The sequence below is a fragment of the Nicotiana sylvestris genome, chromosome 8 (genome assembly GCF_000393655.2).
Source record: "Nicotiana sylvestris chromosome 8, ASM39365v2, whole genome shotgun sequence".
Lineage (NCBI taxonomy): Eukaryota > Viridiplantae > Streptophyta > Magnoliopsida > Solanales > Solanaceae > Nicotiana > Nicotiana sylvestris.
In genome coordinates, this window is record NC_091064.1 from 118,671,003 (window position 1) to 118,691,571 (window position 20,569).

At 36.9% G+C, this 20,569-nt stretch overlaps 2 protein-coding genes across 2 annotated transcripts; one reads left to right on the top strand and one right to left on the bottom strand.

Annotated features, from left to right (window-relative positions):
- Positions 1 to 268: 268 nt before the first annotated feature.
- LOC104247165 (uncharacterized) lies at positions 269 to 3,725 on the bottom strand. The gene is made up of 5 exons (XM_009803121.2): positions 3,271 to 3,725; positions 1,788 to 1,883; positions 1,634 to 1,682; positions 1,279 to 1,393; positions 269 to 305 (listed from the first exon to the last, which is right to left on the bottom strand). Exons 1-4 carry the CDS (start codon positions 3,658 to 3,660, stop codon positions 1,296 to 1,298), a joined length of 633 nt encoding a protein of 210 aa, XP_009801423.1. The 5' UTR covers positions 3,661 to 3,725; the 3' UTR covers positions 269 to 305; positions 1,279 to 1,295.
- A 1,591-nt stretch (positions 3,726 to 5,316) lies between these two features.
- LOC104247167 (uncharacterized) lies at positions 5,317 to 7,177 on the top strand. Its single transcript, XM_009803122.2, has 4 exons — positions 5,317 to 5,572; positions 5,690 to 6,374; positions 6,651 to 6,851; positions 6,916 to 7,177. The coding sequence occupies exons 1-4, from the start codon at positions 5,317 to 5,319 to the stop codon at positions 7,175 to 7,177; spliced, it is 1,404 nt and encodes a 467-aa protein (XP_009801424.2).
- Positions 7,178 to 20,569: the final 13,392 nt, after the last annotated feature.

Sequence of the window (20,569 nt, forward strand, 5' to 3'; positions counted from 1 at the left end):
CAACTAGTATAAGAAAAAAAGGAACTCTTCCAATTTTCATTCTTTTCAAGTATCTTCTCTTCGTGTGGCATATGCAAGAAAGTAATATTCTAATAGAGAATTACCAGGTTAAGCCAATATAAGGGTGGATGAACCAGGAAGATGGAAGTAAATGCATCTAGAAGATATGAATTTACAAGACTAAGCACTCAAATTTGCATGTTGTGCATATTCTTCTAAAAACTGCAATTTTAAACTCCCACCGTCTCAAAACACCTTTCCGATTCAGTTTTCCTATTTCCCATCCATTCACTCGAAAATTATCCCTGTAAAAAGATAACAGCAATAAGGAGTTAGAATTTCATGAATTAAATCTCTATTATAAGGACTTCAAAAGAAAATCACTTGAACTATCTCTATGTACTCCTAGTCTCCTACACCGTCTTAGTTAATGAAATTCAGAGAAACTAGATTCCACCTATCAAGAAATTATATAGCTCAAATAAAAATGAATTATGAGTTTCGAAAAATGTCAGGCAAAAGCAAACGACAAAGTTTTACAACAGGCGGGCAGATAATCAATTAATCAACCCAAACAAATAAGAACGAAATGTTTGCGTCAATGTAATAGAGAGGATGAATGCTTTTCCACTCAAAAGGCCAGCTGCCAGCTAAAGATGATTTATTATCAATCAGTGTTTCAACCCTTAGGGATATATGCTGGCTTGGTGCTCAAATTTCTGTATAGAAATGATTTAGAGGATGAAATGAAGGAATTTTATCTGGTAGCAATGGCTTGAAGGCTTGAAAAGGTGCAAAACGATCATTCTACATAGGAGCCAAGCAAACTTAACGATTTGGAAGTACTGATTTCAAATAGTTACCTCTGATATGTCAAAAATATTCCCTTTTACAAGAGCTAAATTCCATTTTTCTACTCTTTGCTTAAGTTAAAACAGTCCTTCAAGAAATAGATAAAATAAAACAGGAGTTATGATGACTGTATAAAGCAAACTAGGATCATAACAAGTGTTCCATATGGGATATGGCCATACGGATAAGGAGAAAGGAATCTATAGGCATTTTCCCATGCCCCGATTTTGTACGCTTATACAGGCTACTATGTTGTTTCTGGTGATTACTATCATTGAAAGAAACATATTTCCTAATTCACGTTCCATATGCCAGGAAATATAATAACATAAATATAGGATAGATGACTAAAAGACTCATCGCCCTGTATAATTCTTAGTTCAGGTTTTGAGATAGATACAACAATCAAACAGCAAAAGAAATTACCTAAACTGCCAATGCCTTCAACAAGCTGAAGTTGAATGGATCGCATAACGGTTCTTGAGAGTATCTATGGCTTTCTCAGCAGATTGTGACAACTCGGGGATGGTTTGTTTGCACACTGTAATGTAAGTGAACAAGTTTTATAAGATGTTCATCCTATCAGACAGGCAACTCAGAAGAATCTGTTAACAAAAAAAGGAAAGAAGAAGTAACCTACAGTCTATTTCTTCATCTGCTTATCCCAAGTATTAAAGCCAAATGTTTCAAGGTTATTATAGTGTTTAGCATTGTTAAGAAACTTGCAGCAGTACAGTTGCAGTTACTAAAAAGCATAGTTGACATAAGGCTAAGAACTTACAACGAGCTCCACTAGCTTGAAGTTCTGCCATGAACGTTGAATATGAATCCTATAAAGGAAAGATCAAATTAACCAATGGTAATGACACGGAAACTGAGATTAAATAGGATCAGACTTGTGAAATATAATAGCAGATCTATAATGAAAGATTCACCTTCATTGCATCCCTGCCTTCATTGATTCGCTCAGATATCTTTTTATAGTCCCTTTCTGCTTCATCTGCCACTTGCTGGCATCCTTGTGTCTGAATCTGTTTAATTACACAAAATTAGAAGGAAATGTACCACATTCCGATGCGTGGAATTGACTATATTATCTATAGAACTGGTCATAGATGGTTCTTCTAGCCCTTTTAATTGCGTAAGAAGTTAAAGGAACAACATAATGATGTATGAAGCTACCGAGAGAAAACTACTTAACATAACCGCTAAATCATGAAACAGTGGAAAATCACGTAACTCGATGGATTATCCTTAATCTTGTTTATATCCATAGCTTGATGGGAGCTTGTAAAGCATGAGATCAACTTAGAGAAGACAAGATTTTAAACCTTATTTACTTGAACTTAGGTTAATAACTCAAAATTGACTAATCTCATAAAGCTTAAAAGAGATTTCTTCTTATTTCTGAACATAAATAAAGTTTTAAACTAGATGCTCTCTCTTAATGAAGACAATTACTTTGCATGTAACAAGCTCAACTTGCAAGTCTGTTATGTATCCTCTTCCAATAAAGTACAGCTAAACATTCTGGTTCGTGTTTAATAATATAGCGCGAAGAACTGCACCATTGACGCACAAAACGGACAAATAATTTGGTATTGTAACATTGGAATCTCATTTAGAAGAGCCTAAATTAACACTTCAGTGCTAGATGTCGCTATGTCAACAGATAATTGCGCAGAACTCTGGGTTACGCTTGAATCTTTGTGAGAGCCAAGGAACCTAGATATCGTATGCGAAATATACACATTTTAGTCCATAAGCTTATTCATCTTTAGCAAAAAGAATAATTTTGCTATACTTAAAGCCTATCTACCTGGCATTAAAACAATTCTGAGGGGAATACTTATAACAAATCTAAGATTGTGAGTGAATCAGATTCATTAATCATCCGTCTGATGATTAACTTTAATATTCGGGAATGTTCTTGGACATTCACTATTCTAGTTGCTGAGATCATGCAACTTCTTAGAAGCTGCATCTCAAAACACAAAAGCAACAACACCGAATAGTTGATAGACCGCCGAATTGAGAAAACTAGATCAACAAACTGGAAACAATTGGTAATGACCGAACTGAGAAAATTAGTTGGAAATCACCTCATATCACAAAGCGTATCCATCCGGAAACACCAAAACCTAAAATCGTGAATCATCTAGAAAGTATATGGAATCAGAATAAAGGATTCAATATATGTCCGTACACTTTGAATACGAGCATTACCAGGAGACATCCATACACATTTATTACACGCACACTCACACACAAATACGCGTATGCGTAAGAGCTAATTCCACCACTGACCTAAGCACTAGCAGATGGATGTATGAATATAATGTTATCTTCAAAATCTCGTGGCTACGTGTGAGTGTGTGTGCGCGTGTGAGAGAGAGAGAGAGAGACAGACAGACAGACCTTGAGACGTTTCTGAAGGCGAGATTGAGAAGCCTCGAGGTTCTTGAGAATCTCCATGTGCGATCGCTCAATCTGGCGCTTAACAGAGTCCAATTGAGAAGATGCAAATTCCTTCAGATCCGCTATCGGCTTCAGGTTTTTGACTGACGCTGGAGAACCGGCAGGTTTCAACTGCTCCGGACTTGAAATATTGAAGCTCTTCTTTCCAGTAGCCCTCAGCTTCTTCTTCGATGATGATGCTGGCGTAGCGTTGAACGTATTGAAGTTGAACTCGAATGGCTTTGGAGACTCACTCATCGACTGGACAGGACTTGCAGCCGAGGTCGCCGGCGGAGGTGACAGAAAATCCGCGGCAGATGACTTCCTCGTCGATCTCGATCTTTTCTTCATCTCTTCTCGAAAGTTCTCTCTGCAATGCGAATTACCGCTGCGAATTCGATTATTGGGATTTTATACTGGCGGGGTTTTGTTTTTTCAAATTTTGAAATTGCCACGTCGAAGTGAAGCTTGATAAGCCGCTAATCTTTTTTTTTTGGTCCATGCTAATCTCATTTACTATGCGGGCGATGTGCACAAATAGTCACTAACAGCACTTGTCTTTATTTTAAAGCCAGTGTTTTAAATATTTTTAGTCTTTAGCCATTGGTTTAGTAAACTTATATTTGACGGGACGAAAATACCCTTCTGCTATAACTTATACCTACGCTTTTATTAACGATCAGCAGCAGTAGCAGCGCTAAATTACTTCATTGTGATCGTCGAAATTGCAGAAGATTCTCTTCCGATTTCAAACTATAGAATTCAACATTCTTATCCAAAAATCGACATAGATTTACAGTAAGTTATACTTTTATGTGTTTCTATTGATTTTTATTTCGACATAGTTATACTTTTTCCGATTTCTATTGATTTTTATACAGTAAGTAGAAATTTTGATTTTTTTTTGAATTTCTAGATTGATAAAGTTAAAGACATCGCGTCCTGTGATAATTCTATAAAAATTGAGCACATAATATTAAGGACATAGTGTCTTGATTTTGCAAATTGAATCGAAAAAGTTAAGGACATAATGTCCTTAACTTTGTTGTTGTTCTTCTGTATATTAAGCACATATTGTCATAGTTTTGCAAATTGTTTTGAAAAAGTTAAGGACACTTGGTCCTGAACTTTGAGTTTCAAGTTGAAAAGTTCAGGACACTTGGTCCTGAACTTTGACTTACATATTCAATATTTAAGGACAGTTGGTCCTTAACTTACGGTTATTAGTTAAAAAGTTAAGGACAGGTAGTCCTTAACTTCAAGTTTCAAGTTCAAAAGTTAAGGACAAGAGTCCTTAAGTTTGACTTGCAGGTTCAAAAGTTAAGGACAGGAAGTCCTTAAGTTTGAATTCCAGGTTAATTCTATAAAAATTGAACACATAATATTAAGGACTAACTGTCCTTAACTTTGAAAATTGAAACTCAAACTTGGTCCTGAACTTTGACTTACATGTTCAATATTTAAGGAGAGTTATAAGTTAAAAAGTTAAGGACAGGTAGTCCTTAACTTAAGGACAGGTAGTCCTTAACTTAAGGACAGGTAGTTCCTTAACTTTGGGTTTCAAGTTCAAAAGTTAAGGACAAGAGTCCTTAAGTTTGACTTGCAGGTTCAAAAGTTAAGGACATACAGTCCTTAAGTTTGAATTACAGGTTCAAAAGTTAAGGGCAGGCAGTCCTTAAGTTTGAATTCCAAGTTCAAATGTTAAGGATACTTGGTCTTGAACTTACAGTACATGTTCTTAATTATACAAAGATTGCATTATAAAATATGTCATGAGTTTCCCATTCTCTTGACTTGCAGGATGGAAACATTATGTATTATAGTTGCTTTTAATGGTAGATGGACTGAAGACTATAAATATCTTGACATCAAACAAAGCTTGTTCTAGTACCTAAGGCAATTCGGTTTGAAGATTTCATTAAACAGATCTTTGAAGTTATTGAATTGGATAGACACAAGTTTGAAGCAGTGATATGGTTTGATATCAACCTTGGAACAAGCAAGGGAATGCTTGTATCCAAAGATTTAGATCTTCACACATGTATAGAGTTACTAAAAACTCATTCACTCTTCAAGGCTTGTCGTTTCATTGTTGATATTTCGGAAAGAGTTTTTGGATCAACAAGCAACGAATATGTCAACACAGAAACTCAACATGACAATCAAAACAAATGCCAACAAATAATGGAAATAGATATGGTTGAAGCTCAAGCAATAACTGAAGAGGTGCTTCAAACACATGTCAACAGAGAAACTCAACATGGCAATCAAAACAAATGCCAACAGATAATGGAAATAGATTTGGTTGAAGCTCAACCAATAACTAAAGAGGTGTTTCAAACATTTGATTCTATTCAAGTAGAATGACAAAGTATTATAGAGATTGACAACGAACAAGCTTTGGGTATTCAAGTCTTAGAGAGTGCACCGGTAATCGAAGAAGTTGCTGAAAAAACCTCTACTCAACTAACTAGACGACAATCAAATTTGAAACAAAAAAAATCTCCAACTACGATATTAAGAGAAAATGCTTCATTGGATGAAATAAAAGTGGGATCAGTATTTGACAAAAAGAAGAGTATAATTAACTGTTTTTCGAATATAGCAATTAAAGGACATTTTGAATTCAACGTTGTTAGATCAAGCTTAACAAGATATTCGTTGAAATGCAATGATGATAGGTGTGGTTGGTGTGTGCGTGCTTTCAGAATTAAAGATTCAACATTTTTCAAGATAGTAAAGATTGAGAAAAAGCATGACTGCTCTGTTAACACTATGAAAGCTGATCAAAGACATGCAACTTCAAAGTTGATTAGTGGTTACATTATCAACAATCTTCGAGACCCAAGGTTTGAAGTTACACCAGCTTTTGTCATGGCAGAGATGCAAAAATTGCATGGACTAGGTATTGGGTATCACAAGGCGTGGCGTGCTATTCAACTTGCTTCCGCTTTAATAAGAGGAACTCCCGAAGAGAATTATGAATTATTGTCTTCATACTTGTATATGATGACAAGTAAAAACCCGGGAACTTATACTAACATAAAGATAGACGACAACAACAGGTAAACAATCAAAAAAAGAGTGTATTAGTACGTTTTATAAAATTTGGGACATGCTGTCTTTAACCAGTTAACTTTTGAGTTACAACCAGAAGTTTAGGACTGGACGTCCTTAACTTTTGAACTTGTAATTAAAACTTAAGGATTGCATGTCCTTAAGTTTTGAATTTTGAACTCAAAGTTAAGGATTGACTGTCCTTAACTTTTAACCTTATAATCTGAAGTTCAGGACAACCTGTCCTTAACTTCTGTTAACCTTATTTTATATTGTATTTTCAGGTTTCTTTATATGTTTTATGCATATGGATCATTAATATCTGGTTGGAATTATTGTAGACCAGTGATTGCTGTTGATGCAACTTTTTTGAAGTCAAAATTTCGTGGTGTTTTAATGATTTCAGTTTCAAAGGATGCAAATAACCAAATTTTCCCACTAGCCTTTGGAATAGCAGAATCTGAAAATAACAATTCCTATGAGTGGTACTTTAGTCAGCTTCACAATGCAATTGGGAGCCGTGAGAATTTAATTTTTTTTATCAGACAGGCATCAAGCTATTGCATATGGCATTGTAAAGGTATATCCTGAAAGCCATCATGGGATTTGCATCTATCATTTAGAGCAGAACCTAAAGCGAAGGAAAGTGAAAAGTAAGGTCATAAAACTTTTCCAAAGTGCTGCAAAAGTATACATGCGCAAAGAATTTGATCTATACATGTCAGATATAGCAAAAGTAGATAATAAGGCTTATGACTACTTGATGGAAGAACCACCGGAAAGGTGGGCACGTTCTTGTAGTCCACGATGAAGATATGGCATGCTCACAACAAACATAGTTGAGTCAATGAATTCTGTCCTATTAGAAGCAAGGGAGCTACCTATATTAAGAATGATGGATTTCATTCAAGTGAAGCTACAACGTTGGTTTTATGAAAGAAGAAATGAAGCAGAAGGAACTTTTTATGATGTTTCTTGTTGGGTAGAGGAGAAGTTGAAGAAAAAAATAGATTTAGCATTTACTTTGAATGTAAGTATTATGTTCTATGTTTAGCTTATGATTTTAATATAATTTAACATAATGTACTAACTTATAATTTTTCAACATTGAAGGTCTTCCCTGTTGATTCATGGTGTTCTAGAGTTGAATAAGAAGGAATAACTTTCTTGGTGGACTTAAACAAAAGAACATGTGATTGTTTTCAGTTTCAATTTGATGAATTACCATGCATACATGCAATTTCCGCTATCGAGAAGAGAAACATCAAGAAGTCCAACTTTTGTTCGCACTTGTACTTAAAGGAATCTTGGCTGAAAACATATGAAAGACAAATACATCCTGTAGGACATACTGATTCTTGAATTGTACCAGAGAGTATTAAGTCACAAATTGTAAAACCTCCAGATTTCAAAGTGCCACCAGGTAGAAGGCAGAAGAAAAGGCATATTCCAGCTACCGAGTCATCAAAAATAACATTCAAATGTGGTCGTTGCAAAAGAATTGGTCATAATAGAACAACTTGTATATATTCTCCGACAGTCTATACATTTTCAAGAAATCATAGAGAATAGTAGATATATCCACTTATATTTATCGACTCTTTTAAGTTTTTGCTATAAATTGGATTCATTTAGATTATTCTTATTTGAGCAGATGTCTGAATTTTCAAAATTTCTTTCTGCTTACCTTCTTTTTGTTTCTTTCTCCTTAACTTTGAGTTTCAAGTTCAAAAGTTAAAGAGAGTCAGTCCTTAACTTTGAGTTACAGGTTCAAAAGTTAAGGACAAACAGTCCTTAACTTAAAGTTCAAAGTTCAAAACTTAAGGGCTGTATGTCCTTAACTTTGAGTTTCAAGTTCACAGTTCTTAAGTTTGAATTACACGTTCAAAATGTAAGGACAGGCAGTCCTTAACTTTGAGTTCAAAGTTCAAAGGTTAAGGACTGTTTGTCCTTAACTTTACAAAAGTTAAGGACAGGAGTCCTTAAGTTTGACATGCAGGTTCAAAAGTTAAGGACAGGCAGTCCTTAAGTTTGAATTACACGTTCAAAAGTTAAGGACAAACAGTCCTTAACTTTGTGTTCAAAGTTCAAAAGTTAAGGACATGCAGTCCTTAACTTATAGTTCAAAGTTCAAAACTTAAGGACTGTCTGTCCTTAACTTTGAGTTTCAAGTTCAAAAGTTAAGGACATGCAGTTCTTAACTTATAGTTCAAAGTTCAAAACTTAAGGACTGTCTGTCCTTAAGTTTGTGTTTCAAGTTCAAAAGTTAAGGACAAGAGTCCTTAAGTTTGACTCGCAGGTTAAAAAGTTATGGACAGACAATCCTTAAGTTTGAATTACACGTTCAAAAGTTAAGGACAGACAGTCCTTAACTTTAAGTTCAAAGTTCAAAGGTTAAGGACTGTCTGCCCTTAACTTTACAAAAGTTAAGGACATGAAAGTTTGACATGTAGGTTCAAAAGTTAAGGATAAGCCGTCCTTAAGTTTGAATTACACGTTCAAAAGTTCAGGACATGCAGTCCTTAACTTTGTGTTCAAAGTTCAAAAGTTAAGGACACTTGGTCCTTAACTTTGAATTTGAAGTTCAATTACACTTAGTCATGAACTAATACTAACAAACTCAATTGTCAAATCAACACTTGAGAGAAACAAAGAAATTAATAACATAATGCCTTGATATTACTTCTGAAATTGTAATTTTGCATAGTTGTGACAAAAAATTATGCTACGCAAACAAAATATAAGTGCCTTTTGAGGAATTTACAAAATATTTCAGAAGTTTTCTGAACTTGCAGAATTCATATGGATTCTTTACAGCAATTTTATACAAAAGAGCAACCACAACTAACTTTCTTTACAACTAAACTACAACTCCTTTGGACAACAAGTTTCATTTTCACTCTCATAATCATCGCCAACATTTTCTGGTGGTGTATCATAACCAGAATTTCTTTTCCACTCACCATGTGCCCAAAGATTTGCGGCAAGTTCTTTTCTAAAGTCTTTTATGTCTTCAGGTTAGAATTTCTCCACATCCTTTCCAATCATCAACAACTCCACATATTTGATCAGGAATGCACCACAATCAGTCCTAAGAAAAATGTAAGATATGCAGTGAATTAAAAAAAAACTAAAGTACATATAAATAATATAACAAATAATAACACGAACGATCCAGTTTGGTATGGTGATCTTTGCCACTGAATATCAAATTTGTTGAGACATTTCCAAAAGACTTGTGATGTTTGTCAAACTGTGAGAACTTTAGCAAGTTGGAGATCATGCGTGCATACATTTCTATGTGATTCATTCCTGCCTCATATGGCTCACTATATATGGAATCGTATACATCAATCTTTTTCTGATTCAAGTCCAATACCCCCAAAAGAAAGTGTGTCACAACATTATCATCTTCTGAAGGAAGCCGACATGGAAAAAAGATTTTGTCAACCTCTGTCCAAGCAATTCCACATCTACGACTGTCCCCCCCACACATATGGTGCCAGAAACAACTGATTATCGCTAGCACACCAAAAGTCATCAGTAGCATCTTCACTGAAATCTTTTTACACAAGCACCATATAGTTATCAAAAAGAATATCAGTAGTTGTGCAACGAAAAGGATGGTCACGAGGGTGGTAGCACTCCTTCTTTCTCAGATAATATAGGGAAATGTCAATATGCTTCATAAAAGGCAAAAAATAAACAAATTCATCAGTCATAAAATAATTAAAAAATGATAAATTAAGAATAAAGAAAATAAATGTCTTGCGAATTATCTAACCTTATCATCAAGTACAAAACTACTATCTGAAAGCTCAAGGAATAACATTTTGCTACTGATTTTTTGATGATACAATTTGTATGGATTCTTTCTCACACCATTATCATCAACATATATATCAGTTTGTCCCTTGAAAATTTTGAAAATATCAAAGTTAGAAGTTAGTCCTGAACTTAGCCTTTCAAATTGAAAAATTAAGGACATGCAATCTTTAAATTTGAATTACAGGTTCAAAAGCTAAGGACACTTGGTCCTAAAGTTTGAGTTTCAAGTTCAAAAGTTAAGGATACATGGTCCTGAACTTAGACTTATAAGTTTAAAAGTTCAAGACACTTTGTCCTTAACTTTGAGTTCAAAGTTCAAAACTTAAGGACTGTCTGTCCTTAACTTTGAGTATCAAGTTCAAAAGTTAAGGACAGGAGTCCTTAAGTTTGACTTGCAGGTTCAAAAGTTAAGGATAGAAAGTCCTTAACTTTGAATTACAGGTTCGAAAGTTAAGGATACATGGTCCTGAACTTTGACTCAAAAGATCAGGACACTTAGTCCTGAACTTTGATTTCCAAGTTGAAAAGTTAAGGACATTTGCTCTTTAACTTTGATTTTCAAATTCAAAAGTTAAGGACGCTCGGTCCTAAACTTAGACTTACAATCACAGAAGTTAAGGACACTTAACTTTAGCAATTTCAATATCAATACTGAAATACATTAAGGGACGTACTCTTTTTTGCGACCTCTCCTTTTCTCCTTGCCCAACCACACAATGAATTTCTTCAATAATTTTGCATCATCTGTGGCATAATGAAAAATACACCTACGAGTATATGTTGATTTTATCTAGCCTGAACTCTTGGGAGTATTTTGATTGTCTGCCATCGATGTTCCTGTTTTTCTTTCCTAATCAAAAGGAGATTTCAACTACCAACTAAGCTTCTTGTTCCTTTTACCTCGACCAAGCTCTTCTTCAACATTTCCTTCAACCTCCATAGACAAACCCCCATCAATGCTCATTTGTGTACTTGAAGGAGTAGGAGTAAGAATAGAAAATGACGGACCATCATAACCAATACTATCTCTCTTTCTTTTCCTCGTATATTGGTTAAGAGCTTCATCATTATTTTCCTTTGCAGGCAACACTATATATATATATATATTAGTTTGCTACAAGTCGTCAAATGAAGAGACAAAATTTCAATTATGAATATAATATTTAGGACACAATTAATATCTGTCTTCTTCACACTGCCTTCTTGTATTTTTTCAACAGACAATTCTGCTAACATATTGCTTGCATCATTTTCTTTATCTTCCAACTGCACATTTTCTTTATCTTGCAATTGTTCTGCATGTTCTTCAGTTGCAAGTTCACAAGATTCTGCAAAATATTTACAAGAGCTAACACAATTAGTACTTGTTACTAATCTTTGATTAAAACAAATATGTATAAAATTAAAAAAAAACACTATCTAACGTTTGCAATAGTCAAGATCATCCCAATTAAATCATTATCTTCACTAGCATTTTTTTGGGTTCCAATATTGTCGGTAAGAGAGGGAGGTGTAGAGAGATCACATGTTCCATCTATGCATTTGGAAACAATCTCACTTCTGCTTGTTCCTTCGGTATTTTCTACGTCTTGAGATTGTACTCCACTTTTCTCTTGATACTCCACTCCAGCTTCTTCCCTTGCAGCTTCAAAAGATTCTGTAACATTTGCAATTAATACTCATTCTAATAATTCACTAAAACTAACATTCAATATATAATGAAAATTTTATCTAACCTTGATTGGCACAAGTTTGAACTCCAAATTTCTCTTTATATGACAGAGGTGCAGACAGATCATAGTTCCTTCTAAGCATTTGCATACAATCTCACTGACACTTTTTCCCAATGGACTTTCTAAATCCTCCTGAGATTGCAATCCACATTTACAAATTTTGTCTGTTACTCCTGTCTCTTTTAGATTTTTCTGGTCTTGACATTCTCCTACATCTTCAACTTCCACTCCATTAATAGATTCTACAAATATTTGTAATCACAAAAAAGTTTATACGTATTGCGCTATTGAATATAAATTTCAATGAAATAAAATTCAAAATCTATATCTAACCTTTCCTAATATCAGTGACGTTCTCAGTTTCATCATCTAGATGTGCATATCTAAAATCGCTTTCATACTGAACTTCTGCATGCACATCCATATTATCACGTTCATCACCACCTACATCTTTGTTGATTGTAACAGTAGGCTTTGTACCATGACAATGATCATCAACTCCATCTTTAGTAATTGGAATACTAGATTCTCTCTCTATGTTCCTTTCATCAGGTTTCACATAAATCTTCAACAAAGTATCAAGCTTTGATCCTAGACTTTTCTTTAAAACCTGAGAAAGAAACTAAGTTAGAATGTTAAGGACAGGTAGTCCTAAACTTCAAGTTACAAGTAAAGAAGTTAAGGATAGATAGTCCTTAACTTAGAGTAACAAGTTCAAAAGTTAAGGACATGCAGTCCTTAACTTTGAATTCCAAGTTCAAAAGTTAAGGACACTTGGTCCTGAACTTCAACTTTCAAATTGAAAAGTTAAGGACACTTGGTCCTGCACTTCAAGTTTCAAGTTCAAAAGTTCACGACACTTGGTCCTAAACTTCAAGTTGTAAGTTCAAAAGTTACGGACACTTGGTCCTAAACTTCAAGTTTTAAGTTCAAAAGTTAAGGACGCGTGGTCCTAAACTTCAAGTATGAAGTTCAAAAGTTAAGGACAGACAGTCCTTAACTTACAGTTTTAAGTTAAAAAGTTAAGGACACAAAGTCCTGAACTTAGACTTACTGAAATTAATGATATTACCATGATTTCATTCTCAATCTTTTTTCTGATACAGCTATTTTCTGATTTATTCTAGTAACTTCAGCTTGCAGATCCTTCTTAAAACACTCTGATAATATCTGAATCAAAAAACATAAAAATAAAAAAGTCTCGTAAGCAAAAAATAATCAAATAAAAAACTAATGATATTCAAAGGCAGAAAACCTACTTTAACAATTTCCTTAAGCATGGCTTCATAAAATTGTGTGGAAGAAGGCATTGAGCTTTGATCTTGAGAATGTGGCTCTTCCACACTAATAGGATCTGTATCTTCTTCAGCAGGAATAAATGGTGACACCTCGATCAACTTATACAACTATAATATAACAAAAAATAAACATAAGTTTTCAGAACTAAAACAAATAAACAAAAAAATAGCTAGTAATTAGATTAACTTACATTTTCATTATGGAAGTATTTTTTACACAGAGAATCATACTGTGGAGATTTCGTTTCCGAATAGCATAACATCCGAGGATAACCAGATTCTTGGAAGTTCACAAATTGTTTTTTCTGGAAAATAGGAATTACTTCCATAATCCAAACACAAAAGAAAAAAAGAAAGCCAAGTATAGTGTAGTTATCCTTGTCTTTATCTTTGTCTTTCTCTTTCTCATTCTCATTCTCATTCGGCTTTAAACAACTCTTCAATGATTTTAATAAAGTTTCATAAGAAGGAGAGCCCTAGTTGAAAGAAGAGCAGAGTTCATCATCGTCTACAATTTTCATTATCTGCTCGGACATATTTCTATTCTTCCGCTTGCCCATCAAAATAGATTCAACAAAATAAATTGTTTCCAACTTCACAGCATCATCATCGCTGCCTACAAATGATGCAGCTGTACTATGTGGGTGACTAGTAATAAAATTAAACAAATTACCCAACTCAACTCTATCCTTTCCGGGGAAATAAACTTTCGAAAGCCTATTCTCTTTTTCATGTAAACCTTTGATGTACGGTGAGGAATAACACTTCAAAACAGTAGTTATATAAAATGCGTCACGTGTAAACTTAATTTCACGGTCAAAAACCTTGAATGTCATCGAATCAGGGTCATTATTTATAATTTCTGAAAGCAATATACAGTGAATAAGTTTACCACAGAACTTCACATTTTGTAATCGAAAAAAGTTTCCGAAAATACCATCCCTCAACTTCGTCCACTGCCTGTTTGACAAAAAACTTTTAATTGTTTCCTTATACTGTAAATCTCCTTTCCAATAGATCATAAAATTACGCCAAACATCAAGATCGAACACACGATCTCCTTCCATTATCACACTACAAAGAAGAAAAAAGAAAATAAAGATTAGGACTTACAGTTAATTGGAGGGACTTGGTATAGACACCGGATTTTTGACCCTCCCCGAGAATTTTCACATTTTTAGCGTGAATATATAAAATTGGGTCTAGTATAGCTATTTTAACTATTTTTACTTTATTTCGTTGCAAAAAGAAAAATTACAAAAACAATATATATATAAATTTTAGTTTATGTATTTCTCATAAACTTGAAAAAATACAAAAATTGTACTTTATTTTTGTACTTTATATAATTTCGAAAATTACCAAAAATATAGTTCTATTAATGTTTTATAGTCATTTTAATTTTGAAAAATACAAAAAATGTTACTTTATATTTTATCTTTATATTAAAAACGAAAATTACAAAAAATAGTTTTATTAGTATTTTATAGTTATTTTAATCTTGAAAAAATATTTAAAAAAGATCTAGTTTTGTGTTAATTATTAGTCTTATTTTTGTAGTTATTTTGCTTACATAATCAGTTAAGCAACGTCGTGTTCCTATTTCTCGGGTCCGGGCAAAAGAATAATATTCGGGTTCAAACTACCCGATTTTAGGCCTAATTTCGGACCTAGCCCATAATAATTCGAGTCCACCACACGTGAGGGGACACGCGTGGGGAACACGGACGGAACACCGTACACGGGGAACCCCACCACGCGTGGGGGACACAAGTCTCGAACCCCACCATGCGTGGGGCTCATTTTTCTTGGCAGAAGCTTACAAATGCACGGGCAAAGCTACACAAAGAGGGGACTTGGAAATTTTTAAAAAAAAAGAACGGAGACACTGTTGATCTTCTTCTTGGCAAAGAAGAAGAACCAAACGACCCTAGCGACCAACGGCTCCCACCTCCATCGTCGTCACTGCCCGCGCGACCACTCCTCCTCCTCCTAGCTCCATCCAACCAGTCCGGCGATCCTCCATTAAACCCGGCGATCACTGTTCATCTTCTTCCTCAAGAAAAGAAGAAGAACGAACGGAAACCCTAACCACCTGCTTCCACCTCCGTCAAACCACCCAAACAACCACCCATTCTGCCTCCTCCAAACACCACGTCCAAACCCACCACGACCATCGTCGCCCAGCTCCCTTCATCCCATCACCTTCCCGACTGACCAAACAGTCCCCCAGCCATTGCCGTTACCAGCTAGGCCACCAGCTCCCCGCCACCCGCGAAACCTCCCCAGTTCGACAGCTCCACGCATAGCCCGAACGAAAACCAGCCGTTTCACCATTTCCAGCCCAACGAGTAGCTATCGCTGCGTGCCAAGCAATCGTTGCTGCGTTTCCGGGCAGCTGTTGGTTGCCGCGATTCTGCCTTGCCGAGTTTTCTGTTTTCCGTCGAGGTCGAGTTTGGTCCGAGCTTTCTGTTTTTCCGGTGAGGTTGCTTTTGCTCGCCGAGGTGTTTGTCCGAGGTTTCGTCATTGTTTCCTCGTTTAGTGAGGTCAGGTTCGAAGTTCCGTCGGGGGCGCTATTTGTCGTTCTAGGTTTGTCGAGGTTCGAAGGTTAGTGTTCTTCGTCCTTTGTTTCATTTCGTTCGATTCGCATATTATGGTTTAAGATGAATGTCAACAATGCAATTTTCGTCGATTTTGTTAAAAATGTTCATCTTATGATTAGTTACTACATATGCTTAAAGTAAATGTGAGAACATATTATGAACTTAAGTTTTTTACGAGAATGTCTACTTCTATGCATATATTTGTGTTTATTAAGGGAACAATTTGACATCCAGTGATTTGTTGCGAACATATGTGCTCGCATATATTATGTACTCTCGTTGTAATAGGTATGTGAACGTCTGAATGAAAAATCATGACTACTAGCGTTTAAACCTTATTTCTCATTTGTTAGTAATAGAAGTTGGGTTTAATAACAATAACAATACGTTAGCAAAGTTAGGACAAATATATGTATTAAATACTTAGATTCCGGGACGGGCCGTTTAGTAAATTTCACGGCCCTACCCCAAAATAATAATGCGCTAGTTGCTTTAGGCGCGCCTTTAATAATGTTATCTCCCTAAACTCGGGTGCACATTTATGTGACCCAAATCCAAATCTCAACGGAGTCGAAATATGTCTCTAGTCACGGGCACATTGATTGTGGCGTGGCCCGAGATGCATTTCCATGACGTTGTAAATTCCTTTTAATAATAAAATGAGACGAGCCTCGACAAACAAAAATGTAGAAAGCTGTGGGGCCCTCTAAATGCATATATATTAAAATACTTAGAATCCGGGACAGTCCGCTTAGCAAATTTCACGGCCTTACCCAAAATAATAATGCGCTAGTTGCTTTAGGCGCGCCTTTAATAATGTTATCTCCCTAAACTCGGGTGCACATTTATGTGACCCAAATCCAAATCTCAACGGAGTCGAAATATGTCTCTAGTCACGGGCACATTGATTGTGGCGTGGCCCGAGATGCATTTCCATGACGTTGTAAATTCCTTTTAATAATAAAATGAGACGAGCCTCGACAAACAAAAATGTAGAAGCTGCGGGGCCCTCTAAATGCATATATATTAAAATACTTAGAATCCGGGACAGGCCGCTTAGCAAATTTTACGGCCTTCCCCAAAATAACAATACCTTAGTCGCTTTAGGCGCTTCTTAATAATTTATTCTCCTTAATTCGGGTGTACATTTATGTGACCCAAATCCAAATCTCAACCGAGTCGAGATATGTCAATAACCACGGGTGCATTGATGTAACGTGGTTCGAGATATGTTTTTACGACGTTGCAAGTCCTATAAAAATAACAGTGAATGATAAAAGCGATTAAAAGATAAAATTGGCACATAAGTTCACATTTGTATAAAATCAGATAATCAAGCCGAATATAACAGTTGAGCGTCCGTGCCAGAACCACGGAACTCAGGAATGCCTAACACCTTCTCCCGGGTTAACAAAATTCCTTATCTAGATTTCTGGTACGCAGACTGTAATATTGAGTCATTCTTTTCCTCGATTCGGGATTAAAATTGGTGACTTGGGACACCCTAAATCTCCCAAGTGGCGACTCTGAAATAAATAAATAAATCCCCTTTCGATTGTCCTTTAATTGGAAAAACTCCCTTGCGCCCTCTCGGGTGCGGAAAAAGGAGGTGTGACAGCTCTGGCGACTCTGCTGGGGATTTGGCCCAGAACCACTGGTTCAGGGTTAAGAATTCGAGCTTAAAATAATTGTTATTATTTGGCTTTATTTATTATCTGATTTTTACGTGTTTGCGCCTAATGTGCTAAATGCTGCTTTTATTGCTTTGATATTATTTGAACTGTACATATAAACTGTGCCGAAACCCTTCTCTTCTCTCTTGAGGAGCGCACGCTGGTCGTGGCTTCTTTCTGTTAGTGTCATATGCCAAAATAGAACGAGGATTCGGAGGAGTTGCAAAATCGGATGGCCTTTTGGTTACCGGTACACAGCTCCCATCCTTGGCTCGAGTTGTCCGCTCGGGTAAGCCAGGTCTAGAACAAACACCTAGGTTTTACAGCTTAGTATAACATAACTTCATGCCGGATCCCTAGTAGGAACGCTTATTTGCATCATGTGCATTTGACTTAGGGGACTCAGCACAGGGGCTGGGTCCGTCTAGGACAAGCAACCTGAGAATAAAGACCATCCTGCTACATCCTGTTTGCTTTATGCATTTACTTGTTTCAAGGCTTGCATGCTGACCGGTTTCTGAATATCGGGAATGTTTGGAAAAGGAAGAGGAATAACGGTTAAGGGGTTACTTATTTATTCTTGAAAAATCAATACCCAGAAAACGGTTAAAGCTCTGCCAGAATTTTGAAAAAAAAAGAAAAATGTGTGTCTTATTAATTTGTTTTAGAAAGTAAGAGTCTTTGATTTATTTTTAAGAGAAAAATAGTGTGTCTCCAAAATTCGGCTTATGCCTGAACTACGTCAGTTTGATTCTCGCAGGGTGCGAGATACGTAGGCAACCCCCATCGGGCTCAACTTGTTTTTCAAAATATAGGTACAATCCAAAGAACGAAAGTTTTTAAGGTGATATCATACTTTTCAGAAACAACCAAATTTCGTTTTTCTAGGAAAAAAAAGGGGTGTGGTATTTGAGTCCAATGAGTCTGGATCTTTGCTTAATCACCCCAATAAACATGCAGAATGAGCATAAGTCCAAGTTTGCCGGTAACAGTTAGAAGCAAAATCCCTCTGGAAGTGCGATTATGGTGGGAGGATTTGGAAAAGTCAGAGCAAGACAAGATCAAACTGCACCTGGGAGGTTTGGTTAATTTGTTGAACGTCAGGCCTCGATGCGACATCATAAAGGCTTTGGTTACATTTTGGGATCCGGCCCACAACGTGTTCCGCTTCTCGGATTTTGAACTCACCCCAACCTTAGAAGAAGTGGCAGGTTACATGGACGTCACTGAAGGTTTGAGGCACAAATACCTGATCGCCCCAAGAGCTGTGAATTCACACAAATTCATGGATCTGTTGAAGATAAGCAAGGGAGTCCCATACGCTGAACTGGATAGAGGTTTTTCTACCCTGCAATTCATATACCAGAGGTACGGGAACATAGGAGGATTCAATGATCCAGAAAGTGGTGTCTGCGGTAGGGGAAATCTGGTAAAGAGGAATGAGCATAGGCGGTTTGCTTTCATGGTGGCATTCTTAGGCCTTGCGGTGTTTCCCCGAAAAGATAGAAATATTGATCTGAAGGTGTCTGGGGTCGTTAAAGTCCTGATTACCAATGATAAAAGCATCCTTGCTCCTATGGTAGTGTCGGAAATATACCGAGCCCTCACGGCTTGTAAGGCCGGGGCAGATTTCTTCGAAGGATGCAACTTGTTATTGCAGATGTGGATGATCGAACACTTGTGCCGCCATCCTCAGTGTATGCGCTACATGTCTACAAACGAGGACTGCATCGAAGGTTATAACCGGAGGGTTTCAGGTTTCCGATTACCAGAAGGGTTCGAAGAATGGACATCCTATCTCTGGGCCATAATTGCAGATCAAATAAACTGGACTTTGGGTTGGCTTTCTGTGGAAGAAATCGTATACATGCCCGCCACTGGTCCTCACTTCCTCTTGATAGGACTCAGAGGTATTCAACCTTATGCCCCTTACAGGGTGATGAGGCAGTTAGGAAGGTGTCAAGTAGTACACCCGGACGAATATCTCAGCACTTATGCAGTCGAGGTCAGCAGTGACGGCCAATTTCCTGAAAAGACAGTTCGTTGCATATGGGGAGAATGCCAGTACCTGACGGTAAATACGCGGGTAGGTGATGTATCCAGAGGTGAAGTCTCACCAGCTTATCTTGCTTGGCATAATAAGAAGAACATTGCGGAGCGGACCACCAAACGGCCTCACCTCCAAGATTTTGTTGAGTCATCACAAGAACAATGGGGCTGGCTCGCAAAAGAGGAAGGTTACCGAGCTGAAATCGGGAAGCTAAAGCGTCAAGTTGAAAGACTTGTATTTGAAAATAATGTGCAAGTCGCCTCGGAACAGGCGGTAAAAAACAAGCTAGCCCAAGAGAACCAGACCTTGAAGGCCCGCCTTCGCCAAGCCAGCAAGAATAACATTGACCGACAGAAACGTCGCTCCGACGAAAGATTGATAGCAAGTTTAAGAAATCAGGTCATCCAGAGCCAAGAAGAATTAGAACAATCAGAAGCTTGCATCGCAAGGATGAAGGTCAAATGGGCAAAAGGCACAACAGCCCGAAGACAGCGTCTGCAACAGGTCATAAGGGATTATGAAATGAGCATCGGGATATTAAGAGAGACGAACTCCACTCTACATGATCGGATCATCAAACAAGCACGAGATGCGCAGGCCGACAGAAGACAGTGCTACGATGCAATGGCCCGCATGGAAAGACAAATAGAGTTGTTCCAGGATCGACTTGCCGACAATGCTCAGGCACTGGGATTGAAGAACCGACAAATCAGGCAGTTGTTCAGTGAAAGGGATAACATTCGAGCAAGGATTGACGAAATCGGGCATTACATCTACATGAAATGCCTGGCATGTGAGCGAACACCTCGGAAGACCCTCCTTGTTTCCATCATGGGCTGCGTCCACCGGATTATGAACGAGTTGAAGAGCCTGCAAAGAGACCTCACACCTAGAGCCGCGAAAGGGCCGAAAGGTGCCTCGTGGGCCCCTAAGTTGGAAAATTAGGCTTGGGTCGAGTCCTGCTTATTTGGCTTTGTTGCTTTCCCATATGTTGTTTTCTTTTCGTTTAGTCAAACCA

What these genes read in the sequence shown, in the direction of transcription:
- LOC104247165 (XM_009803121.2), bottom strand. Translation starts at nt 3,660, where the DNA reads ATGAAGAAAAGATCGAGATCGACGAGGAAGTCATCTGCCGCGGATTTT. An exon ending in GCCTTCAGAAACGTCTCAAG is followed by an intron (nt 1,884 to 3,270) that starts GTCTGTCTGTCT and finishes GTAATTAAACAG; the next exon opens with ATTCAGACACAAGGATGCCA. An exon ending in TCAAGCTAGTGGAGCTCGTT is followed by an intron (nt 1,394 to 1,633) that starts GTAAGTTCTTAG and finishes CTTACATTACAG; the next exon opens with TGTGCAAACAAACCATCCCC.
- LOC104247167 (XM_009803122.2), top strand. Translation starts at nt 5,317, where the DNA reads ATGCTTGTATCCAAAGATTTAGATCTTCACACATGTATAGAGTTACTA. An exon ending in AAGATAGACGACAACAACAG is followed by an intron (nt 6,375 to 6,650) that starts GTAAACAATCAA and finishes TTGTATTTTCAG; the next exon opens with GTTTCTTTATATGTTTTATG. An exon ending in AATAACAATTCCTATGAGTG is followed by an intron (nt 6,852 to 6,915) that starts GTACTTTAGTCA and finishes TTTATCAGACAG; the next exon opens with GCATCAAGCTATTGCATATG.